At 37.1% G+C, this 24153-nt stretch overlaps 1 protein-coding gene across 2 annotated transcripts; it reads right to left on the reverse strand.

Moving 5' to 3' along the window:
- Positions 1 to 52: 52 nt before the first annotated feature.
- kis (kismet) lies at positions 53 to 23923 on the reverse strand. 2 transcript variants are annotated; one of them, XM_069047155.1, is made up of 11 exons: positions 23677 to 23923; positions 10303 to 17275; positions 9963 to 10246; positions 9653 to 9742; positions 8832 to 9053; positions 7113 to 7398; positions 6600 to 6731; positions 5363 to 5856; positions 3942 to 5309; positions 3732 to 3882; positions 53 to 3352 (listed from the first exon to the last, which is right to left on the reverse strand). In XM_069047155.1, exons 2-11 carry the CDS (start codon positions 17221 to 17223, stop codon positions 929 to 931), a joined length of 12372 nt encoding a protein of 4123 aa, XP_068903256.1. In that variant the 5' UTR covers positions 17224 to 17275; positions 23677 to 23923; the 3' UTR covers positions 53 to 928. The 2 variants fall into 2 exon arrangements, with proteins under 2 accessions (XP_068903256.1, XP_068903257.1); XM_069047156.1 differs by lacking the exon at positions 8832 to 9053.
- Between the last annotated feature and the right edge of the window lie 230 nt (positions 23924 to 24153).

Genomic DNA, 24153 nt, shown 5'->3' on the forward strand with positions numbered 1-24153 from the left:
TTGCATTACTGTGCGGCATAAATTACTCGTATGAAGAAAATAAAAGTGTGGGTTCATTTATATTATTTAATTATCTATATGAACATTATAACAATAAATGAGAGAGCTACCATGCTATGATACTTGTACACGTTGAATATGATGAAAACAGATCTAAAAATTCTAGCATTTTACTGCTAGGTACTTAAATGCAGATTCAAAAAATAAAAATAAATACGTAAGTCAGGACGACAATGTAAAAATTATAATAATAAATATCGATCAGACTTATACCACTATTTAACATACATGAATAAAAAAAAAGAAAATTAAAAAAAACACTAAAGTTTATTTACACACTTTTCACACTGCATCATTAAAAAAAAATCGTCTTGTTGCAAAAATCTAACTTATCGTATGTACAAATTGTAAAAAAAAATAAAGTCAAAAATATCAATACATTAATTGTAGGAAATGTACTGGAATAGTTGATAAAATCCCCTGACTGGAACAAAATCGAGACTAAATTTACAACAAATTTATAATAGAAAATAAACAATTTTTCAATTTTAGTCGGGACGTTTTATCATCTTCACAGTGGTTCCGTAATTTTCCCGTGAAATTTTTTAGAAAACATTCGAGTCTCTCTGATGCATCTCTTTTAGCTTTTTAACCTTATTTTAAAATATTACAGTTTGATTACAATTTTCATCAAAAGTTTTAAGCTTACTAGCATAATTATATCCTAAAAATATTCATTGTTATTAATATGGGAATACATAATATTTCATGAAGCGTAATTATTCAGTTCCATCAAACTAACTTCAAAGCAAATACTCATGATCCATCGTTTACCTAGTCACTATAATAGTCAAGTTCAATTGTATCACAGTCCACCAAATACCCACAAATTTGTCACTAATTTTATACACTTAAGATTTGGTATTATTTACGATGCACTTTCACTACTATCTTGCAGTTTCTGTGCATTTTCTGCTTCCGCTTGTTTGGCAGCCGCTTGTTCCGCCGCTGCTCGTGCGGCCGCCGCAGCAGCAGACCGACTAGCACTTGAACGTAAGTTTTTCTTTTCTATTATCGCTTCCGGGTCAATCGGAGGCAATTCCCCTGACTTCCTCTTACCTCGCGTTCTTTTTGTGCTCTTTTTTGGCGGACTTTCAGGCGGAGCTTCCGCAGGGGGAGGCGCGGACTCCTCTTTTTTTTCTTCAATTTCTTTAAATTCCGACTCTTTAGGCGGAGATGGCGGGCTATGCTCCTTCTTATCCTCAATTTCGCATTTTTCTTTTGGTTTCTCTTGTAATTTTTCCACGTTCACGCACAAGGTCTTTACGACTGTTGATGGCGGAAGTAATGTCTCGATATCGACACCTTCTTGATCGATTGACTGGTTGCCGACATTTTTCTCGGGTTGAGGAGACTGATCCTCTTTAAATTTTTTCTGAGGATTTTCTTCGCACAATGACGTTTCTGCTGAATCGGACGAATCACGTGGTCTTTTCGTCGAAATACTATCATCACCAATCGGTTTTGCCATTAATTCTGCATTATTCTCTCTCAACTGCTCGATAGCATCTTTCATTTGTAAGTCTTGAGCTTTTTTGGTACTTCCAGTCTGAGCCTCTAACAACTTCGTGAAATCGGCCAACCCTGACATTCCTTTCTTTTCTTTGTACTTATCCGAAGATGTCGTGAAATCGGTCGGCAACATTCCCCTTAAACTTTCCAGGGCTTTTCTCTTGTCTTCTTTCTTGTCGCTCTTTGATTGTTTTAAATTTGCATCTAAAGAACTCGCCGCCTTTGATATACTTTCTAGGATTTGTGTGTCAGGAGGTAACAACAACTGTTGTAATTGCGCTTCTCTACTGCTGCGAAGTGGTTTAACACCGGAACTAGATGTCGCTGTGGTTACTGTAGACGAAGAACTCGGTCTTGACGAACTACTCGATTTACTGGTTTTCATACCCGAATTGGGCGAAGCTGCGGGATTTAAATTGCCGTTCAATAAACCGCACTGTTGAGCTAACGTATCATACGCTGCGGACATTCCTGGTTGTAAAGTGAACGGATTTAAGCCTCCCAATCCTAGAGGAGTGTATAACAAACTTGGATTCGGAAAAAAGAAGGGAAACGGATTTGTCGTCGGTATTGAACTGTTGCTAGACGACTGTGATTTGCTGCTACTATGTGCTTCTTGTGGTTTTTGGGGTTTACTGCTGTTTTTGCTGCTGGAACTTTTCGTCTCTCCTGTCAAGCTAGCTGCATCCATGGCTCCCAGACCGGGGAGCCCCAAACCGGCTAAATTGGCGAATAAATTCATGTTTGTTAAATTGCCTAGTCCTCCCATTGAACTCAAAGCGTTCATGTTCGGTAATCCCGCGAAAGGCATCAACAGTGGATTATTCTTGGGATCGAACTGTCCCAAACCAGACAATCCGGATAAGAGGTTGGAATTTATTCCGCTCAAACCACTGGCACTCAACGTCGGAAACGATAGACTCGACGGAATAGACGTGTTGATGTTTGCCGAACTTACACTTGAAGTGGAGCCGGTAGGGCTCGACAGTAAGGGCGGCCTGCCAGGTGCACTTTTCTTTCCGCCAGACCCCGGAACACGTTTTTGTAAATCGTGACTCAGGTTACCCCGTTCTTTGACCAATTCCGCCCACTTCGGGTCAATATCGTACATTGGATTTTCCACCAGCCATTGACCCAAACGTTTCAAAGTTGGAGCTTTGGGGCCTGTCAGCTTCTTTCCCGAGACCCTATGGATGACAGAGACGTTTTCATCACCAGTTAATTTCTTCCAATCAAGCAGTGTCGGATCTATCCTGGGACGGCGTCTTCTCGGAGACAAATAATCAGCTCCTAAAGGCTGTTCCGCTAAAGCAGCGTTCTGTTCTGCCAACCACTTATTCACTTTAGCTTCGTGCGAATAGGAATTCACCTTGGAACTTCCGATGTCGGCGATCATAGCTTCGTAACTCTTTCTTTGTTGTTGCTGTTTTTTCAACAACAAATTCTGCTGTTCGGCTTGAGCAAGGAATGTTGAAAAACTATCCTTTGAAGTACTCGTAGATGACAAACTTGAAGGAAGGAGATTCGGAATTGAATTATTGCGGGTTGAGGGAGCTGTGGATGGAACGGAAGTTACTGTGATGGTGAATGGTTTTTGTGAGATATTATGGGAAGAGCTTACGGGCGCGGAGGTGGGTGTTACTGTTACACTTGGAGTAACAGTAGGCTTTTTAGACGATTCAGGAAACAGTGACTGTTCTTTGGCCGCAGACAAACCGAGAACGATTTCATCTAATTTACGACGTTTCTTTTCTTTTCCAACCACTGGCTCTTCCACAGGCTGCACAATAAAAACAATCTTTTAGTAACTGGATTAATATGTAAAGAAAACTAAACAAAATTCAGAAAAAACACGGATCGATTCTGTAATATTTTCAACTTATGAAATGAAATTTTTTTGTTAGACTAAACTTAAATTAGGTAATTGAATTTCTGACAGAATTTATAATTTTGAAATATGGACTAATTGCATTGTAACACTAGAGTTTTTCTTTTGCCAAGGAAAATTTCAAAAAACGCGATAAATAATCATAATGATCATAAAAAGTATTTTAAACATCACCAACGTCAAGGTCTCAAAAAAAAAAATGCACTGCAGCATAACTATACTTCACGGAGTAGGAAAAACGACATTCTGGTCGTTTATAAAAAGTACTTACACAATTCTTTCTTTTCATTAATTTTGATAAAGTATCATCCAACTTATTTCCCGACTTTGATCCACTCAAGGCCGCTTGTTTCTTTGACGGCATTGAAAAATCTTGAACTTCGTTTTGCATATCCAAATTCTTGTCGCTGGATTTTGGTAAGCTAAAATTAAAATTTTATCAATGATTATCCATTCTAAAAATTCCACAATTTTATATTACCTTGAGCTTAAATCGATTGGAGTTAAAGTGCTGCTAGTGCCTGGAATAACTGTTGTTTGACCGATAGTTTTAGGCGAATGGTATTTATCGTAAGGCATGTTCAGCAATCTTGTAGTTTGTTGATGAGCTGGAGGAGGCTGCAGATTTCCTTGGACCGGGGTTGACCTCCTTGAATCCTCCGAGTCTTCGTCCCACGACGATAAGCCGTGTTTAGGATTAGTCATGTGGCTACTATTTAACAAAGCGTGCAATTTCGCCCGTTCGGTTTCGACATCTATTGCAATATGTCTTTTTCGTTTCTTATTCAAATTGCTTCTCTCCGTATTAATCGAAATCACATCTGGATCACCCAAAGACATGGGAGTCGAGGAGTCGCGCTTTGGAGGATCATTTGGTAATTCGTGGACGGGAATGTCGAATTCGTTACCGATACCGGTGGCATAAGCCGAGAAACTTTTCGTTGCGGGCCATTCTTTCGTTTCGATTGCGTAAATGATGTGCTGAAGTCTAACTTGAATGGCATATTCTTTTGGCCACTTCACCGCGTTGTTGAACAGTTGGGCGACAGTGGTTTCACTGAAATCCAAAGCGCCGGTACCTTGCTTGTCTCTCAAAACGAAAGTATCCACCTGTGACAACCTAGATAAAGGTTGAATTACTTCCAAATCGGGGAACATGGCTTTAAGTTCTGCGGCTTGTTTAGAACATAAGTCCGATTCTTCATCAAATTTGGTCTTTGCGGGTTTAACTTCAACTTTCTCTTTAACTTCGTTAGTCACTTCTTCCACTTTTTGATTCTCCGACGAAGATTTATTTTCTTCAACAGTTTTATCGGTGGCAGCTGGTTCTTTTTCCTGATTATCTTCTGCCTCAGGTTTTGACACTTCTTTATCGTCATTAGATTCAGCCTGGTCTTCTTTGTTCTCAATCTCTTCTTTATTTTTGTCGTCAGGAGTTTCAACAGATTCCTCCGTGACACCAGGAGAAGATTCCTTCTCTTCCTTAACCTCGTCTTCAACTTCAGTTTTTTCATTTTCTTCTGATTTTGGTTTTTCTTCACATTCACTTTTCTCACTCTTTACGATAGTTAATTCTACTTTACTACTTTCTTCGATTTTCTTCTCCTTTTCTTCTGTATTTTCCTTTTTCACAGCCACCTTTTCAATCTTCAAGGTGCCTTCGCCCTTTTCGAGCTTTACAAGAATTTCATCTTTATCAAACTTGAGAATATCTTCGTGACTTTCAAGTTTTATTGCATCTTTGTTTTCTGCAGCTAGTGCTTCAGAATTAACTTTTTTCCGTAGTACTTCTTGAAAAGATAGATCGGGATCGTTAAGAAGATAATAATCTGTTCGACCTAGACCATGCCTAAAATAATAAATGTGTAAATAAAATACATAACAAATTTTGTAAATATTTACTTTGCAACGCCTAAAAGCAAATCCTTGTCGTGTTTTCCGGCAATCCACCAGTCAGGCATATCAGCAGACGTTACACACACTTTAAGTCTTTCGTCTAATTTTGAGTGTGTAATTATTTCTTCTCGTATTCTGGATAAGAGTTCCAATCTTTCCAACGTACGTCTCGCTTTTTCTTCACTAATGTGTTCAATAGTGGTGTCGTAACTACCGTCATCAGAATGAACTCCAGTCTGCTTTTTACACATCATAACAAAATGTTTATAATACTCTGTTAAATCATCGTCGCTCTTCTTTTCCAATTTTGCTAGTTGCTTGAATTTCGTCCAATCGTAAGATTTCTTCTTTCTATAATATATTATACCATACGAAGAGGCAACTCGAAAGAAATCCGCTTCTTCCCTTTTCGTCCATCTTTTCGCAATAGTAGCACGTTCACGTTCTCTGTCTCGTTCCCTCAATGCATGTTCCATTGCTTGTTTGCCTTGTCTCTCCATCTTCTGAAAGTGTGAGTATCAATTTCTACGTTTTACAGTTGTACTTTTAGTAGGTCATTCCAACGACCACTAAACTATTATACTAAATTACGTTGAAGTTTTATACATATTATATTAATTAAGAATGACTTATTTGTGATTCATTAAAATAAAACAAACAATGTAAATTACCGTCCTTTACACGCTTTAATACTTAATAAATCTTCATTTCCAATTGAAAAAAAATAATTGTTATCATTTAGATTCACTTAAAACAACAATGTGAAGGACCATAGGTGACGTAAAACCATGTCAGATTTCAAAAAGAATTTTTTCAAATAAGCCTGGATCGTGATAATAAAAATTTTAGTTATAACGTGTAAAAGTTGCTTATAAGAGACCATCAAAGTGTCAATAGTAGATTTTTTCCCGTACAAATTATGAATGTCTGTGACACAAAAATAACAACAATGAAAACACTTAGAATTGGGTAAAACAATCTTACCTGCATTTTGAAGATTTACAAAAAATATTTAAAACTACATACTTTTACACTATTATTTCAAACAATGGAATAAACAAAATATAGAACGGTAAAGGATTCCGTAGTTTTGAATTTATAATAAAAATTAAACTGAAAAAGTGTTAAATTTGAAACGACACATACAACAATTATTTAATAATCTACTAATTGAAAGTTAACGTTAAGTAAGCCTACAAACTTAAAGTAAAAATAATTCAAAAAAGGTAAACTTAATACTAACCAGCAAGTAGAGGGCTAGTTGCTGTAGATCCCATCCTTGTAAACCGAGGGCGGCCGCTTCCCTCACGTCAAACTGTTGTGACACCTGAGCCAGGGCAGCCAAAGGGGAGGACAGGGCAGGCTCTATCGAGGGCTGCACAGTGCATACTACATACTACCCGAACAGCCAGCACGCTTTCATGCGTGTGCACAATAAAATGATAGATGACAAGATTTTTGCGACAAATATGAATTTTAAATTTACAAAAAAAAAAATTCATATTTATTACAACCTCTATAAATTAATAAAAACGGGAATGTATATGATTGAGAAAAAATTCTACATTTATGTACACAAGCGCAGAAGCACATTTAATAAAAACAAATGGAGAAACGAAATCAAATCTTGTCCACAAGGGGATCAAGCTATTGTAATGAACGGATTCATTATGTATATATTAATTCAAATAGTTAAATTGTACATTTAAGATTTTTAGAGACACAGTAACCATAAAGAAAAAAACAGAGCACTTACCTTAGCTTTGGCAGCAGCTAATTTTTGTTCCTCTTTCCTGTAATTTCTCTGGTACGACGTAATTACTCGTCTTAATCTTGTATTTAAATCAGTTATTGTCGGCCAAGATGGCTTATCATCTAAACCTTCTTCGCGATCGTCTCCATCGGGAGGTTGAGTTTCTGAAGATGCCGAGGGACCCGGCGAGGGTTCAGCAACTTCCGAATTTGCCTCAGAAGCATCTCGATTTTTAGATTTTAAACTTGACTCTTCGTTAGTATCTTCATCGTCCAAGTCATCATCATTGCTAAGTTATCACAAGAAAAAATCGAGTTAAAAGTTAAATAAAAGTTTAAGACTTTTACAGTTTCAAGAGTTCATTTATCACAAGTGTGATAAAAAATATGGGAATTTTCGATGTTCTATTAGGACCGCGGAATATACCGGATGTTGTGGAAGTCCACGTTAATAATTTAACCACCAATAGGACTCATTAAAATACATCCTTTTTTTATTTACCATTTTTTCCGCAAATTTTTCAACCCTAAAATTCAATGTGTTTACACATCCATTGATACGAAGCACGAAAAACAAATTACGCGATTAAAATATGTACTCCAATGGAAAACAGTGAAAACTGTTAGTATTAGAACAGCGGTCGGTCTTTATTCAAAAAAACTGTAAAGTTTATATGTATCGCACAAAAACATTTTCACCCACTCTTTCGTTTCAATTGATGATTAACCCTTGAGCGGTTTATTCAATTAAAAAAAAGTTCAATATGTAAAAAATGTTTATTTGAAAGAGTTCTATTGGTGATTAAATTTATTACATGGACTTCCCGGTATTTCTGGACAAAAATAAACTATGTGGCAAGTAAAAAGGTCCAATAATCCAATAAATATCTTGATTTATCAATATTAATACGTAAAACATTGTTTACGTAATAATGTAAGTTTTATTTTTCATTTTGTGATGAATTTTAAAAGCATAATTAAATTAGTGCAAATATTTTTTGTCAAAAATATTTAATAACATAATTGAACACTGTCAGTACCATACAATAAAACCAAATATGTATTCATCATAAATGAAAGTTTTTCACAGTACAATTTTTCCAAACACCGACGGTTACAGAAATTTATAAACATGTGGACAGGTCGTACTCAGCCTAGGATTAAAAGTGCGTAAACATTACCAATATAGAAGTGTTTTACTTGAAAATCCCCAGTAATTATTATTATGTTTTCTGGGGATTTTTTTTTTGTTCTCATGCTATTTGAAAAAGTTGAATCTAACGCTTGAAATACTTTACACGCATATTTTCACGTCATTACTTAATAATTTATAAAATATTCAGGTAGCACAGAAAATAATCTGCTCCAAATAGATCACGATAGCACTGAAATTTCCCATATTACCGAAAATAAATAAACAATTAATATATCGTTCGAAGACACCAACTTATCTTACCTTAAACATACAGTGAAACAAAAACATGCATGAATGCCAATAAAAAAAGGTTAGACTAGAACTATAAAAGCTTAACATTTGGCAAATGATATCAAAATAATAAAATAATAGACCTAGTGCTAAAAACGTCAGGATGGCCACTTTGAGTTAGTTGAGAGTAGTAGGCGAAATAGATATAAAAGAGAGCAAAAAAAAAAAACAAAAACAAAAACTAGAGCGGTGGTGGTGGCACACGTGGAGCTCTAGTCGAATCGGAACTCTACTTACAGTGCAGGCGTATTGGGTTGCGTGTTAGAGGTTGCCATCTGGAGCTCTCGATCTGAGGGCGGGCCGCAGCGGGACAGGAAACAGAGGGTGGGGTCTGCACGCATCGCCACATAGTTTTCATAGCCGTGCTTCCAAGTGCCCACGAGCAGAGACTTGTCACATTCCGTATCCCACCACTCGCTAGGCAATTGCTCCGTTATGGGAGGGTTTATCGGCAAGGCACTGTGGATCACGTCGCCAATTGTCAATTTTGAACACAAAAAGACGGAGACAACGCTCGTCATTAAAAATTAAATTAATCTCTAAATAGTACGAAGAATATTACGTTTCGACTTAGAAAAGAATAATGTCACAATAATACATTATCTTTATATAATTTCTATTCTCAAAATTCTAGATAAAAACAATAATTTGGTATCGAGTGCCGTACCGTTGCACGAATCGTTACTTTTTTACGAGGGGTTGGGAACCAATTGTCGGACAATTAATCAGTGTTAATAACAAAATGAATGAATGTTAAGAATAAGCGATGAAGCTGTGTGAACAAATTTTGAATCAATGTTTCAAAATAAAATAATAAAACAACATAATGAACATGTCTGGCTAAAAGCGCTAGCATGACCTCAAGCAGGGACCATGCATACATGTTAAAAATAAGCAAGGCTGATTCCCAACAATATTAATCAAATAAAAAAAAATGTGTGGCCAAGATACAGTTTGAGCATTCAATTCTTGGCTTACCTGTATTTGAAGATTAGCTTAAATTGTATCTCAGCAGAATAATTTTAAGCAAGAATTTTTAAACAATGAAAAAACCTTACCTTGCGTGAACTCCGTCAGCTATGTGTTGTACTAGATCACCAATGATCTCATGCTTGATATAGTATAACATTCGAACGCGCAAGAGAACCCTGAAATTACAAACCACATTAGCCAGAATAACACTGGTAAAAAAAAATCTCTTCACATTTCCTTCAGTGATTGTTAAAATTTATTTCACTGAATACCTACGTATTCTCGAAATTAGCATGGATCTCATCATCAATTTTTTGTTCCGATTAAAAACTTCGACTTTTTTTGTTGAGTTAGTTTATATCAACATATAAAAAATCTAAAAATAATAAAACCTACTTGTTGGCATGCCTTCCTAGGTGTTTCTTGTAATTGCTTTCCAAGAAAATATCTCCGTCATATTTCTCACTCTTGCTCCAATGGTTTGGATCGGTTAGAGCAGCGTGTCTGTTGTCTTTTCCTTTTTTCTTATTTTTATTTCTGATGCCCCTCGGCACCGGATCTTTTAATCCATGATGATTTCTGGATATTTTCTGTTCACCATTTTCAGATGGTGCAATTAGATCCCAGATAAAACTACGAATTTTTTCGTCGCCTCGGTAGAACCTCAAGCAATAAAGTAACTAAAACAAAAATTGACAAATAAATTTCATAAAATTAAGATTCGATTTAAACTTACGATGACTCGTGCACAGTCTTCTACGTCTTGCTCTCTCCATCCTTTTCGTAACTGCGAATGCTGCACGATTTCTTGCCATCTTCCCCAGCCAAAAGTCAGCAAACCCCTTTCAACCATGAAACATTCTCTTCGAGCCCAACTTCCATACACAATTTCGCTTCTGTCACCTTCTCGCGGAATATAATCGTCACCTCTTAATCGCTTTTTCTTCAGTTTGCTCCTACGACTTCTCATTCCTAAACTTAGACCCTCATTATCGAGATCTGAATCGGAAGAACTTTCGAGCTCAGACATATCAATTGCGCTTTCGTCGTGTCCGTATCGTTTAATCTGGGTCCTTCTTCTTGGTTCAGAAATGACAAGGTCTTCTGTCTCATCCTTCTCGGTGGTATCAATGTCTGCCTTTTTCGCCCATTTATTCCAAAAATCGGGATCATCGATATTAATGTCCGATCTATTGGCACTCGACGCAAAACTAGCTTTTGAAAATGTCGATCCTTTTTCGGACTCCATCGTGATTACTTGAGTTCTCCTTGCCAAAATAACATCTATATCTTCTTCGCAGAATTTATCACCGTCATTTTCTTCGTCCAATAGGGCTCCATAAGCGCCCTTCTTAAGCAAATCTTCAATTTCCTTCTTACTCAACTGCTTAGTTCCCGAATCTTTACCTCCTTGGGATGTGTTCATACTCTGCAATATAGCTTTATCTAATCCCAATTTTAGCGAAGCTTTGTCGAACATTTCTCTTTCGTACGTATTTCTGCACAACAATCGATAAATCTTTACCATTTTTTGCTGACCAATTCTGTGACACCTTGCTTGGGCTTGTAAATCATTCTGAGGATTCCAATCACTGTCGTAAATAATTACTGTATCAGCTGCTGTTAAATTGATACCCAACCCTCCTGCCTTGGTACACAGAAGGAAAACAAATCTGTCAGAATCGGGTCTTGAAAATCTATCAATAGCTGCCTGTCGTAAGTTGCCTCTTATTCTACCATCTATCCTCTCAAATGGGTACTTTCTAAACATCAGATAATCCTCCAAAATATCCAAACAACGGACCATTTGACTAAAAATTAAAACTCTATGGCCATTTGCTTTCAATTTCGGTAGAAGTTTGTCGATCAAAACCATTTTGCCACTAGAATTAATCAAAGCCTTGTAATATGCATCAGGATCTTCACCTTGCGCCATTTTGTAATCGTATTGAATTTGGTCTTCTGCTCCGTTTAATAAATATGGATGAATGCAGCATTTTCTCAATTCCATCATAGTGTTCATTAGGTTAGGAATGTTAGCGTGAGTAGTGCCTTTAGAAAGAAATGAGAAGTTTCTCTCTAAAATTCCTCTGTAATACTTCTTCTGAATATTTGTCAATTCTACTTCTACAACTGTTTCTTCCTTCGGGGCTAATGATTTTTCCACGTCTTCTTTCAACCTCCTTAACATCATCGGTTTTAGTATTACTTGCAATTTTTGTACTTCTTGTTCTGATTTTAATGCACCAAATTCTTGCAGAAAAGATTCTGAACTTGGGAATTGCTGCGGTTCAAGGAAATTAAGTAGTGAGAAAAGTTCGTTAACGTTATTTTGTAGTGGTGTTCCTGATAGAAGCACTCGATGTTCTAAATTCAACTGCCTAAGACCTTCCAATAATTTACAGTTTCGGTTTTTTAACCTGTGAGCTTCATCAATCACACATATTCTCCAGTTGAAACCTTTCAATTCGGTAAAATCGGTCACTATTATTTCAAACGTGGTAATCAGAATATTAAATTTAGTAATGTCTTTAATGTGATGACCTTTATCATTTTTAAAGAACATTTCGTATTCCTGTATCATGTTTCTACTAGCTGCTGATCCATGATAAACTATAACATTCATATCAGTCCAACTTTCAATTTCTCTCTGCCAATTTGGTATAGTTGACAAGGGAGCAATTACCAAAAAGGGTCCCCTAATTCCATATTCCCATACGGCGTTCAGAAAAGTTAAACTTTGAATAGTTTTTCCCAAACCCATTTCGTCAGCCAAAATACAGTTTCTACCGTTGTACCACGAAAATAATAACCAATTCAAACCTTCTAATTGATATTCCCTCAAACTATTCCCTCCTTTATAAATCGGCGATTTATCAAGTTTTTCCCATCCTTCAGGACTAGGTCGTTTCTTTGGTTTCCATTTGTCTTTTGGCGGCATCTGCCGAACCTTCTTAAACTGCTCAATTTTAATCGGGTCTACATCTTCTTCCAATTCCCAGGTACAATCTTCATACTGTAATGCTCGCCATTTCACAAGATAGTGCTTAACAACCTCTTGAGTAGTCGGATCTGTATGTTCGGCAAAATCTAGCACTCTGTCCACTTCAACGTAATCAGGATTAAATGGTTCGTCTTCCAAGTTTTCAAATATGTTAACGTTTTGTGTGATCCTCTGTTTATACCGTTTAATTTTATTTGCTATCCTTTTGTCTCCTTTATACAGTTCTTCTTCAGTCTTCCATTCGCAGTGCAAATATGAAAAATTGCGATATTTTACGTAATACTCTTCCACATCCATAAGTTCAGATTCATCTTCATCTTGTGGTTCGCCCTCTTCTTTGGACTCAGACTTCGGTTTATTCTCAGTTTCATCTTCTTTATTCTCGACATCAACTGTTTCAGATTTTCCCCCTTCCGCCGATTTGTCATCTTCAACTTTAATTTCAGCTGATGCTTCTGTTTTCCTAGGTTTTTTCACAATCCTGGATGTTAAGATGTGTTGAACAACCATGGAATCTTCTTCGGTGGTATTAACGTAAACAAAATTCATTTTGTTACTGCCATCGCCAGAATTTTCTTCACCCTGAACACCGGAAATAGAAACAGGCAAAGGTACCGGTGGAGTTGAAGGTATTCCCGACTTTTTGTTCTTGTTAGAAACAATAGGAGATTCTTCATCTGAAAAGCGTAACATGACGTCGTCAATGTATTTTTTTCGTTGAGTATTTCTAGCAGATCGTCTCTTATGTATTGCGTTTTCAGGATCTTCTGGGGGAGAAGGGGGAGGTGTACTGGCAAGATCTTCACCTTCACCGTCTGAATCTTGCACCATACCTTTACGCTTTCTACTTTTCCCTAATCCACTTTTATTCTTGGCTTTTGATGATATAACTTTTTTCGCGCCCGGTTTGGTCTTTCTATGTTTTCTTGGAATTTCTCCCAATTCTTGAGGGCTAGTAGGTTGATCCTCAAAAGCATATTCATCTTTCTTGACTTCAATTTCGATAATGTCTTGACGTAGCATGTCAGCTGGTTGAGAAGAATCTGCTTGAATTTCTTCCGGAATTCCTGATTCCATTATGTCACCAGAATCTGGAGTATTAGAATCATCTCCATGTTCCTCCGCTGAAACTTCAGAAGAAATCATTTGATGTTCATTGTCGTACGTTTTATTAAAAGATTCATCAGTTGCACTTTCTTCAGAACCGTCAAGTTTTTTCTTACGGACATACTTTCGTTTAACTTTAGGATCTTTGGGTTCCCTTTTCTTTCTTTCTTTTGTGAGCTTTTCTTTGGGAGATTTTGGTGCCTTGGTTTCTTTCGGAATCTTAGGTTCTTTCGGTTTCTTGGGTTCTCTTGGTTTCCTAGGTGTCTTTAATTTCTTTTTATCATCAAATTCACCAGTAATAGGGTCAACTGATAACTCGGTGATTTCTGACATTTCACTAGACGGTATGTTCAAACCAGCACCAGGAGTAACACAATCTTCAGAAACAGGAAGTTGTTGTGAAGGCATCATCATGTTAATATTCGGTGACATGTGAACTGGTGAGGCTACTTTTTCGCCTTTCTTCTGCCTGGGTTTCTTTGTACGCGGTGCACCTTTTCCCCGACCTCTTCCCGTAGTACTTGACACTTGCGGACTGTCGATCATAGGAGACGTAAAAAGTGGACTTTGTAGAACACATTGAGGACCACCGTTACATTGATCGGTAGCTTCATGTTGACTAAGAATATTAAGTCTTTCTTGCAGGTGCGCAATTTTTTCTTGATGTTCTGGAGCTGGTGGCATACAATATAACTCTTGCAATTGTTGTTGCAAAGCTGCTCTTTCCTGATGATGACTAATCGGTGGTTGATATCCAATATCGGGTCCAGGCATCATCCCGTGGCCAGTATTCATATTTGGTATCATTGGATGACCCATGTTAATGGTCATACCTGGATGACCCATGGGCGGTATACCGTGCGGTAACCCCGGCGCCATTCCTCGCGGTGCTCCCAATGGCATCCCGTTAGGTCCCAACATCCCCGTGTTCTGATCGTACATAACGGGTGTCTGATTGTTAGGAGCCATATTTGTAATGTTCGTATGTGGCGGCAAGTTACCACTTTGAGCATGTTGAGGAACTGGAGGCATTTGTCCGTGTGGGGGTACTGCAGGAATTTGAGTTGACGGAGCGCTCTGAATATTCCCTTGGGAAGGAATTCCCGTCATGTTATTTGTTGGAATGGCGACGTTAGATATACTGCTTTGTCCTTGCATTGGAGGTTGGGTCTGGCCCTGATTGTGCATGTTAGGATGTTGCTGAGAATTGGGCATCATAGACATCGCCGACATTGAACTACCCGTCACTTGCCCTGAAAGTACTGAAGTTGTTTGAGGTTGACTCGTTGGACCTATTGTCTGCAGGTGATTCTGTTGCGTTTGATTTACGTTAGTTTGGGCAGTGGACGTTGGTACACTTGTAGACGTTTGAGTTTGAGGAGCCTGCAGACTGTTAGAGCTGAGTTCCTTATTCATATCCGGTAAAGAGTCTTGGGAAACGGAATTGTCTTGACTAAACATTGGCACGTTCGATTGAACCAGATCATCCATTTTATTAGTTTTCGGTGGGGTTGGCTGGCTTGGATAACCTGACATACTAGACACACAATTGAAATCGGTGAAACTGTTCGTTGTATTGGTCTGACTTTGAGTGGGCTGCTGTGACGATGAATTTGTATTACTGATTTCATCATGAGGTTTGTTGCAGTCGTTCGAAGGAAGACTTACGTCTTGTGTATTAGTTACGTTATCGTCAGTAGTCGATGAAGGTGTCGGAGTTGGTGGATGTGAAGATATGGCATTCCCACCGGATGTTGGTAGATTCAAATCAGTATTCGTCGTACTGCTGGGAAATTTATCAGGTAAGCTAGTCGTGGGGGACTGTACTGAACTGAAGTCACTTTGTGAGCTAATCGGTACATTTTGAGGTGTAGGGTCACGCACTTGAGATGTTGGCATTTCGGGCATCGATATGGGAGGTTTATTAACGTCAGTACGTAAATCTTTGTTACCAAAATTGGCAGTTAATCCTGAATCGTTGGAAACGTTAGAATTTGACAAAGCCGACGATGGTGGCAATGTCTGTGTTGAAGGTATTCCTTGACTTGTCGGTATCTGGTTCTGATCCATAACATTCAACGGGGGTCCGTTTATGTTAGAAACATGCGACGTTTGTCTTGGTGGATGAGGAGACCACTGTTGCTCCGTTAATTGATTTCTTATATTCATAGCAGGTGAAAGAGGGTTCTGGGGTGTTTGCGGTGGACCGAGTGTATTTCTTTGTTGTTGGTACGTCGGATATTCCGTTGTATTTGTACTAGACGGTGGCATTACCATTTGCTCCAAAGCTTGCAAAGTGCTTTGCTGTGAGTAAGTCGGGATTGGAGCAGGAGATGCAGTTGTTGTTTTCGGAGTGAGACTCGTCGCTGGTCTAGGACTTAGTGTCGTTTGTTGCATTTGAGGATGCGGAGACATATTAGGTTTCGCTGGTGACATTACAGGTCTCGGTGACATTTGTGGGGCAGGTGGTCTTGGTGACATTTGTGGTCTTGGAGACATCTGTGGAGATAGTTGAGGGAATGGTGCCCGATATTGAGGACTGGCGTTTCCCAACGTACTTGAAGTATGTTTCGATGAAAATTGTTGTGGAGGCGGTTGAACATCCAGAGGCCTTTGCATCGACTGCAACTGATGTGTTTGACTGTAACTCATGGAAGTGGGATGAACCATCGGATTTTGGGCAGCTAACTGCTGAGCACTTGGGTGACCTTGAGTTGGTCCGTGACCTGGATGGGGCCCTTGCGGCATGTGTCCAGATGTCGGTACGTTGTGAGACGACGGATGACCGGCAAGTGTTTGAGCGTGACCCATTTGGCCATATTGTGGGGGTGTCGGAACTTCCATATCTATTTGATGAGTGTATTGATGATGGGGTAAACGCTGATGCATGTAACTGCCATAGCCTTGACCCGTCGCTGCGGTCGGGTATCCCGATCCTGCCTGAGGATAATGTGGCGCGTGCCTCTGTTGCATCTGATAGTTTGGTTGATGCGGCTGTTGCATCATGGGATGTTGAGTGGGAGGAAACTGTTGTTTAGGTTCCTGCTGATGGCTATATCCTGGCATGGGCTGTTGCCTGTAGCCACTCATTTGACCATACCGATGCATGGGGTAACCTGCGGCAGCATGCTGACCCCACTGCTGCATATTGGTTGCATCCATGTTTCCTAACTGATGATCCGGCATTGAGTACATGCTATCCGTTTGATAGGGATACTGAGCTCCTGCGGCGGCTTGTGGAGGCGCCGGTGGCCTCGCCATTTGTCTTTGATGAGGATAGGCACTGCCCGGAGGCCCCATTGGTCTGTCTGTGCCGTAGCCCTGAGCGTACATGCTTTGCGCGTTAGGGTCCATGTGATTAAAATCTGTACCACCAAAGGAAGCCAATTTTTGAAGAGGCGTCTCTTGCGAGTAGGTGGGCTGGGTATAGGCCGATGTTGCATTTCGTGCTCCCGTCACCGCAGGGTCGAAGTGATCAGTGCCCAATTCGGGCAGACCTTCCAACATTCCAGATCCATCTTCCCCGAACAAGTCGTATGAGTCCATCGCTTTAAGCGGCACATAGCGTCTCTTTGCTTTTCATCTCACCACAGCATCGCTGCAAACAGAAAGAAGTCCACGTAATCTGTGACGAAAAGTCAGTATTTCAATAAGCGAAAAATGCAACGTAAAAAAAAGATATCGACAATGTTTTTGTCGGTTGATTTACGTGTTAAAAGATTTAATCTGACAACACGAGATACTAATTCAAAATGCTGTTCAAATTGTGGCTATTTGTCATAACATAAAAAAAATTCCAAAAAATTACAGGCTTTTATTTTTTTTTTTCATTAAATTTTATTTGCTGTGTTTAATGTTTTGTTTGTCGGATATTCTTTGGCAAAGAATAACTTATAAATACATGATATCAAAAAAAATTTCAAAACAATGAATTACTTGATTATATTAATAAAATTCAAAGTGAGTCGTTTTTTGTGCCGGTCAGTGTACAATGAAGGTTACACGTTTTCTTTCTTTCAGTGATTAAAAAAAAAAAACTCCGGCAAAAAGATTTGAACCTGGAGCGTCGAGCGTTCGACCTGGCACACCGGCGCGAGAAACCCGTCGAAATTTGCCCTTTTTTTTCGTAAATTTACGAACGTTCAGGCGTTTCCTTTCAGGGTGGTGATATGGACAGTCGGGGCAACCACCCTGATTTTTTTTTTTGTTCAAAAAGACGTCGCACCTCTGGCGACCTCTCCTTGTAAGATTCAAAAATCCGTCAGAATCATTTAGTTTTAACGGTTCGCTTAAATGTAAATTTAATCATTCAAACAATTAAAAATTATTTCATACCATAAAAAAAACAATCTTTTCAATGAAATTGAAGAGTATTTATCCAAAACTAATTAATAGATTACTGCGCCAAAAATTGAAATAAATATTTGGATCAGCAAGACTAGACTAACATCAAAAAATTTTCTTCGGTCAAACGTTTACAATAGTTCATATTACATACTCAATTTACGCAATAACATTACATTATGTATTAACAAACATACAGACTCTCTCTGAGTGGCAAATTTATTTAGTGGCAAGAATATTTAGTTCAAGTTTCGTGTTATAATTTTTTCTCTATACCTCGTAGTTTTTATTTGTCAAATATTATAAAATAAGGCATCTTAATAGTTACATCATATTGTCAAGTCTTATTTTCGGAATATTCTTCTTTTTTTCGAAATATAGACGAGGATTCTGATTTTACAGTTTTAAATTACATACTAGTATTTTGCATTCGGACTGGGATAAGTGGGTATGTTTCATATTAATCAGTTCCGTTAATTTACACTTGTTTATTCATCTGTTGTGTTATAATATTACAATGCGAAATGGATTGACTGAAAATGATATATTATTATAAATATAATATACATTGAAGATACGATGCTCACATGCATTTTCAACAATCAAAAACCGGTTTTTAACTAAAGAAAGTATGCCAACTACATATTTAAAAAAAAATGGAAAAATGGAAAAATATTGCCATCAATAATTTATTTTAAAATGTCACAACCAATCGTCATATTTTTCTATTGGTCCCTACATTATAAATACATGTGTATCTTTTTTTAATTTATTATCCATTATACAGGGTTATTCTAAATGATTGTAGTCGAAGTAGGCGTGAAAACTGAATGTAAAATTTATGGTTGCCGCTCCACATAAAAAAATCATCAAAATGGATGTGTTAAATTGGGTGCAAAACAACTCAATATTTTTAAAATTGATTGTAGAACAACTCAATATTTCTGGATTCAATCGTTAATTTAACAAAAATAAATAAAATCCTCATCACCGCACTTTTCACCTAAAAAATGACAGTGACAGCGACACAACAGACAGTTCACATGAAAGCGGCAAAAACGTAATAACATGGGCATGGCCTACTTCGACTACAATCATTTAGAATAACCCTGTACAATCGAACTGCATTATTTTTTAATTTTACGTTTAATGCAAAAATTCCTCCAAATCGAATTTTCTATTGCTACATATAACCCTAATATTTCCTATTGGATTTTGTTTATTCGACTGTATAACAATTATTATTACATATTAAAATAATGTGTTAAAAAAAATAATCCTATGAATGTGAGATCGTCTTTAAGTTTGACTCAATACTTAGCACATTTGAAAGACATAAGGAAAGAAAAAAACACTTAAAAATATGTATATGAACTTACTTGTTGAACGTTGTTTGTTAGAAAACTGATTAATAACCAAATTGTAAAAAAAAAAGAATGAATTAGAACTATTTTATAAAATAAAATATAGCGCACTTTCAGCACATACATCTCCAATGTAGAACATTCTATAAATACTTGTTAAGGTAAAAATGACAACTCTTTTGGTAGCGAGGTAAAATTTTAGTGAAATACAGAAGCTGTTACCTGTCGAAACAGGTATAAGACCTTTTATCGGATAAATATAATAAGAAATAGACCTGGCTGCAATACCAGTTAAATAGAATCTGTCATTTTTGTAAAGATGTTAACACCTAGCAAATTTTTATAACGGCCCTGGTACTTTCTGGAAGGGATACCACAATACCACACACACCACAACTGCTGACAATTACTCTATATTTAATTTTAATACATTCTAAAATTACAAACACCTAATTTTTATATAGCAACTTACATAACAACTTTAAGATTAATATGCGAACGTAATTCCAGATATTAACAAATTGATCAATAAGTGCTTTTTTAAGAACGGAAGTTGTTATAATTTACAGACTTCAACTTAATTTTAGTTGAAATATGCAGTTGTAGGTAATTCCACTGAAAATACAACGCAAGAGGATTATTAAAAAATATTTTTCTTTACCACAAAATTATTTAATTCTCTTATTCTGTACGAAAATACGTCAATTTATTATAATTCTACTTTCACTTGCATACTATTATCGCTACTCTGCGGTTATTTTTTTTTTTATCTAAATGTCAATTAAAAAAAAACTGTCATTAAAATCTACGTTCACAAAAACGTAAAATATCTGCATTACATGATTATTTTTAGCGAGATAATTAAAACTGAATAATTAATCATTCAATCAGGTAAACCTACGCTATCAAAAAATATCAAGAAGTCAAAAATTCCAAATTAAAGTACACTTGATTCCAAAAAAATAGCGTACACCTAATATTTCCCCATGTAATGTTAGCTTTGTTTCCATGGTTACATTAAAGTGACAAAAACCCGAATCATCTCTAACTGGAAGGACGGTAGCGTATGAAATTCATGCTGCCTAGAAACAGTTTATAGCGGGCCATTTACATTAGGAAAATATTACAAAAGTCGCTCTCAGCACTTGTACTGTCGCGATCAAAAAATTCTGGTCGTCAATGTCATTACAAAATTTGGTTAGATTGTCAGGAATTAAAACATTTTCCCTGCATAATTATGCCCATTTCAACAGTGTCAAAAAAAATGATAAAAAAAACGACAATTAATGTCATCAAAATTGATGATAGGTTATGATATTTACGACCGTTTTACAATGGAGCATTTTCCATTGCGCCAAAACATGATTTTGACGACCAGTTTTTTTTTTTTTTGCTCGCGACAGTACAGTTGCGGACACGGAATTTTAGACGTTAAATTTATGTCAATTCAAAAAATGTCAATGTAAGCCACGCTTTATTGTCATTATGATCGACGTTTGAAAGTTTATTTTTGGCATGTGAGTATGATAAAAACTACAAAAATCGAAAGAGGTTAGTTGCACCTAAAGCCAGATTTACATTTTTATGTCAATCGAATGACAAATCGTCCAAGATTCCGTGTCCGCAATAGTACGCTATTTTTTTGAAATCAAGTGTACACTTCTGTGCCATAAAATTAAGCACAGCAAATATTTTATAGTTTAAACGGGACATGACGAAATTCGTAGCAACAAAAATGTGTATGTTTTTTTTTAAGAATGTCAGAATGCCGCGTCATTTAGACAACAATTAAAAAATGTTTTCAAATGTTTTATCAATTACCATCGATCCGTATTATACAACTAAAATACATACTGTGAAAATTATGTAGTCATAAGACTTGTGCTTAATTTTATTGCACAGAAGTGTACATATTGTTCAATTTGAGAAACAGCGAAACACCCTCTCACATCCATTTTTAAATTTATTATACTTACAAAAGTTATTTTACCATCACAACAAAACTTTGTTATTTTCTTACATCAATTACAATAGCCACTGGATTTGAAAAATCAACAATTGTATCAGAACTTGATTTCAAACCTAACAAACATCGCGAAGAAATTTTAAAAACGTTCTGATCACACGCGATAAAATGATATAAAACAAACCAACATTATCAATTTTATTGCTTCTATTTCTTCATTATTCATTTATAATTCTTCTGTAATTTTGTTGTTAATACTGTTTGCTTTGGACACAATAATAGATACATAATGCAATATTTTCATGTTGGTCAGAATTAGCGAAGCCTCATTGCTTTTGGTGGTATGGTATTGACTTTTATATCACCGGGGAATTCAAAATTTAAGAGTAAGATGGGAAGAACTTGTAAATAATATTTAAAATACATGATTCTGTTCAAAAACCGTATTACTCGTGGAACAACTCAATTAAAAAAAAAAACACAACACAACAACAAACCGGTTAAAAATAATCGAAATGTAAAATTTTGAATAAACCTGAACTCCTCCAGAGTTAAACAGTACGTATGTATTATAAATTCTGGGGTTTTTAATTTCATACCCGAAAAATCTACACGCCAGTCTTACATGAAAACTCTGATTTGTAGCAAATATTAAATGGCATTTACTTTAACGGCTGTCGTTAAAATCATCGGCCGCGAAAGTGGACTTCGTGGCCTGTTTTAGGTACGCGAAGTGCTAGTTTCGCGTACGGTTGCACAAAAAAATTACTATTGTTCACAGTATATTAGGGTTTTTTTTTGTGAATCGTATAATTTAATAGATAGTCGGTATTTATAAAGCGCAAAAGCAAAAAAAAAAAAAAATCAATATTTATACTGGATGTATGTATACCCAAATGCAAAACTAAAGAACTCAAGGCAGATGTAGTTCTAGGCATTTCTATCAATTATATTTTAGCACTTTACTTAGATTATTGATCACGACACTCTGAAATTATGTAAGTCAGATATGTCAAACAATGAAATATCTTTTAAACGTTGTAAAATTTTGAAGGAAGTAACTATGAAATATTTTACTAAAAAAATAGCATGGCTGAGTAACGAGATTTGAAATACACATTAAGTAATATTTAATCAATTTGTATACGTCTGCGGTGATGGTATCAAATACACATATCAACAAAAACAAACACACAATACACATACGTACTAGTACTTATCTATGATAATATGAACAATATTTATTTGTAATTTAAATAAAACGCAATTTTTTTCATTGTTTGATAAACGACATCTAAAATTGAGGTTAAAATCGATGCTCGCACTCGCAACCTACGCAGAAATGAGGACGCGAACGTTTTTAAAACCGCCATCAAATTAATCGACCGTTCAGCAACTCTCGTATAATAAGCATAATTGTACACATTTAGAGTTCAAAGACAATCGCTACGGCATACCTGAAGCTGGAGGAGCTCGTAATTGAAACCAAAGGGGAAAAGCTATACGCTTATGTGTACAAAACTAACCATGAGCGATACAACTTTCCACCCCAGGGCCCAATCGGAGCGCGCCCATTGCCCCCCACCACGTCGCAACTAATTGCTAATTAACGCATTGCAATAATTTCAATAAACATCCGCAATAATTATAATCGTACACGTATAATAATTATCAAAATCGATACAAATCATGTGACCCAAAAACGTCGTCCACCTACCAACAGGGTGGCTGTAGCTGCCAACAAAACAAAATTAAGAATAATAACCATGGCAACGATCCGTTAATCCGAAATCGCAATCACACACCGGGAACAACAGAAATAGAAGATGTGTGCGAGGGGTAATTACGAAATTGATTAGCGCCGCGGCGGCGATAGAGGTGAGGGGGCGGTGAGGGCGTCCGGGCGCCGCGATTGTCCCAGCCGCCACGATTCAGATAAGGAGCCATCATCCATCCGTCAATCGAGCCGGCGTCGAGAACAATGAACTTTACCGGCCGCCATGGAGGCCCAGGTTTCGCGGAAATATCCGGCGTCTCGGCGCTCGACACCGAAACGTCTATGGGGGCGCCGAACGGGCCGGAATGGCGCGGTTCAGTTGTCGAAATGCGACCAATCAGGTGATCTCTTGCATTGGAAATGTTGATTTTCGGACAGCCAATGGCGACTGAGGACGATTTCTTTCGTTGCAGGGCAGATTTGGTCGAATCGACAGCAATTAATGCCGCTCGATAAAGGATTAATCGATGTTTTTTGGGACAATTGACGATCATAAAAAACTTCTCGCACACAGATGACCGAAAAATAGAACGTTTGCGGAAACTCACCATGGACACCGTCGGCCTCTGTTCCGTTCAGCTCTATTCCTCCTTTGACACCGACGAAAAATACACTTTCCACTACGTATCCGCCGTATAAAACTATGCTACGTTGATAATCACATTTGTATTAGAGATATTTTACTTATTATTACACTTATCAACGATTATATACATGAATTCACTTAATTAAATTTTGTGTATAAACTGCACGTATAAATGAGTACTCCATTTTATCATTACGCTTGTGATCGACGGTGCTGCCACCACAAAGCGCGCTAAATTCGAAAGCACTCCATCTTTTACCTGTTTCTTCAAGTATTATCTGTTAATAGATAAAAAATTCTAATCAAAATCAAAAATAGATATTCGATATTTTTTATAAATTATTCGTTTATCTTCGTATTAATACACATTTTATTTCCTTTACCTTCATCATGTATAACGGCATACGTAAGCTTCCTAATGTTACTCTCTTCACAGCAA

Source organism: Tenebrio molitor, chromosome 5, assembly GCF_963966145.1.
Source record: "Tenebrio molitor chromosome 5, icTenMoli1.1, whole genome shotgun sequence".
In the NCBI taxonomy this organism is placed as follows: domain Eukaryota; kingdom Metazoa; phylum Arthropoda; class Insecta; order Coleoptera; family Tenebrionidae; genus Tenebrio; species Tenebrio molitor.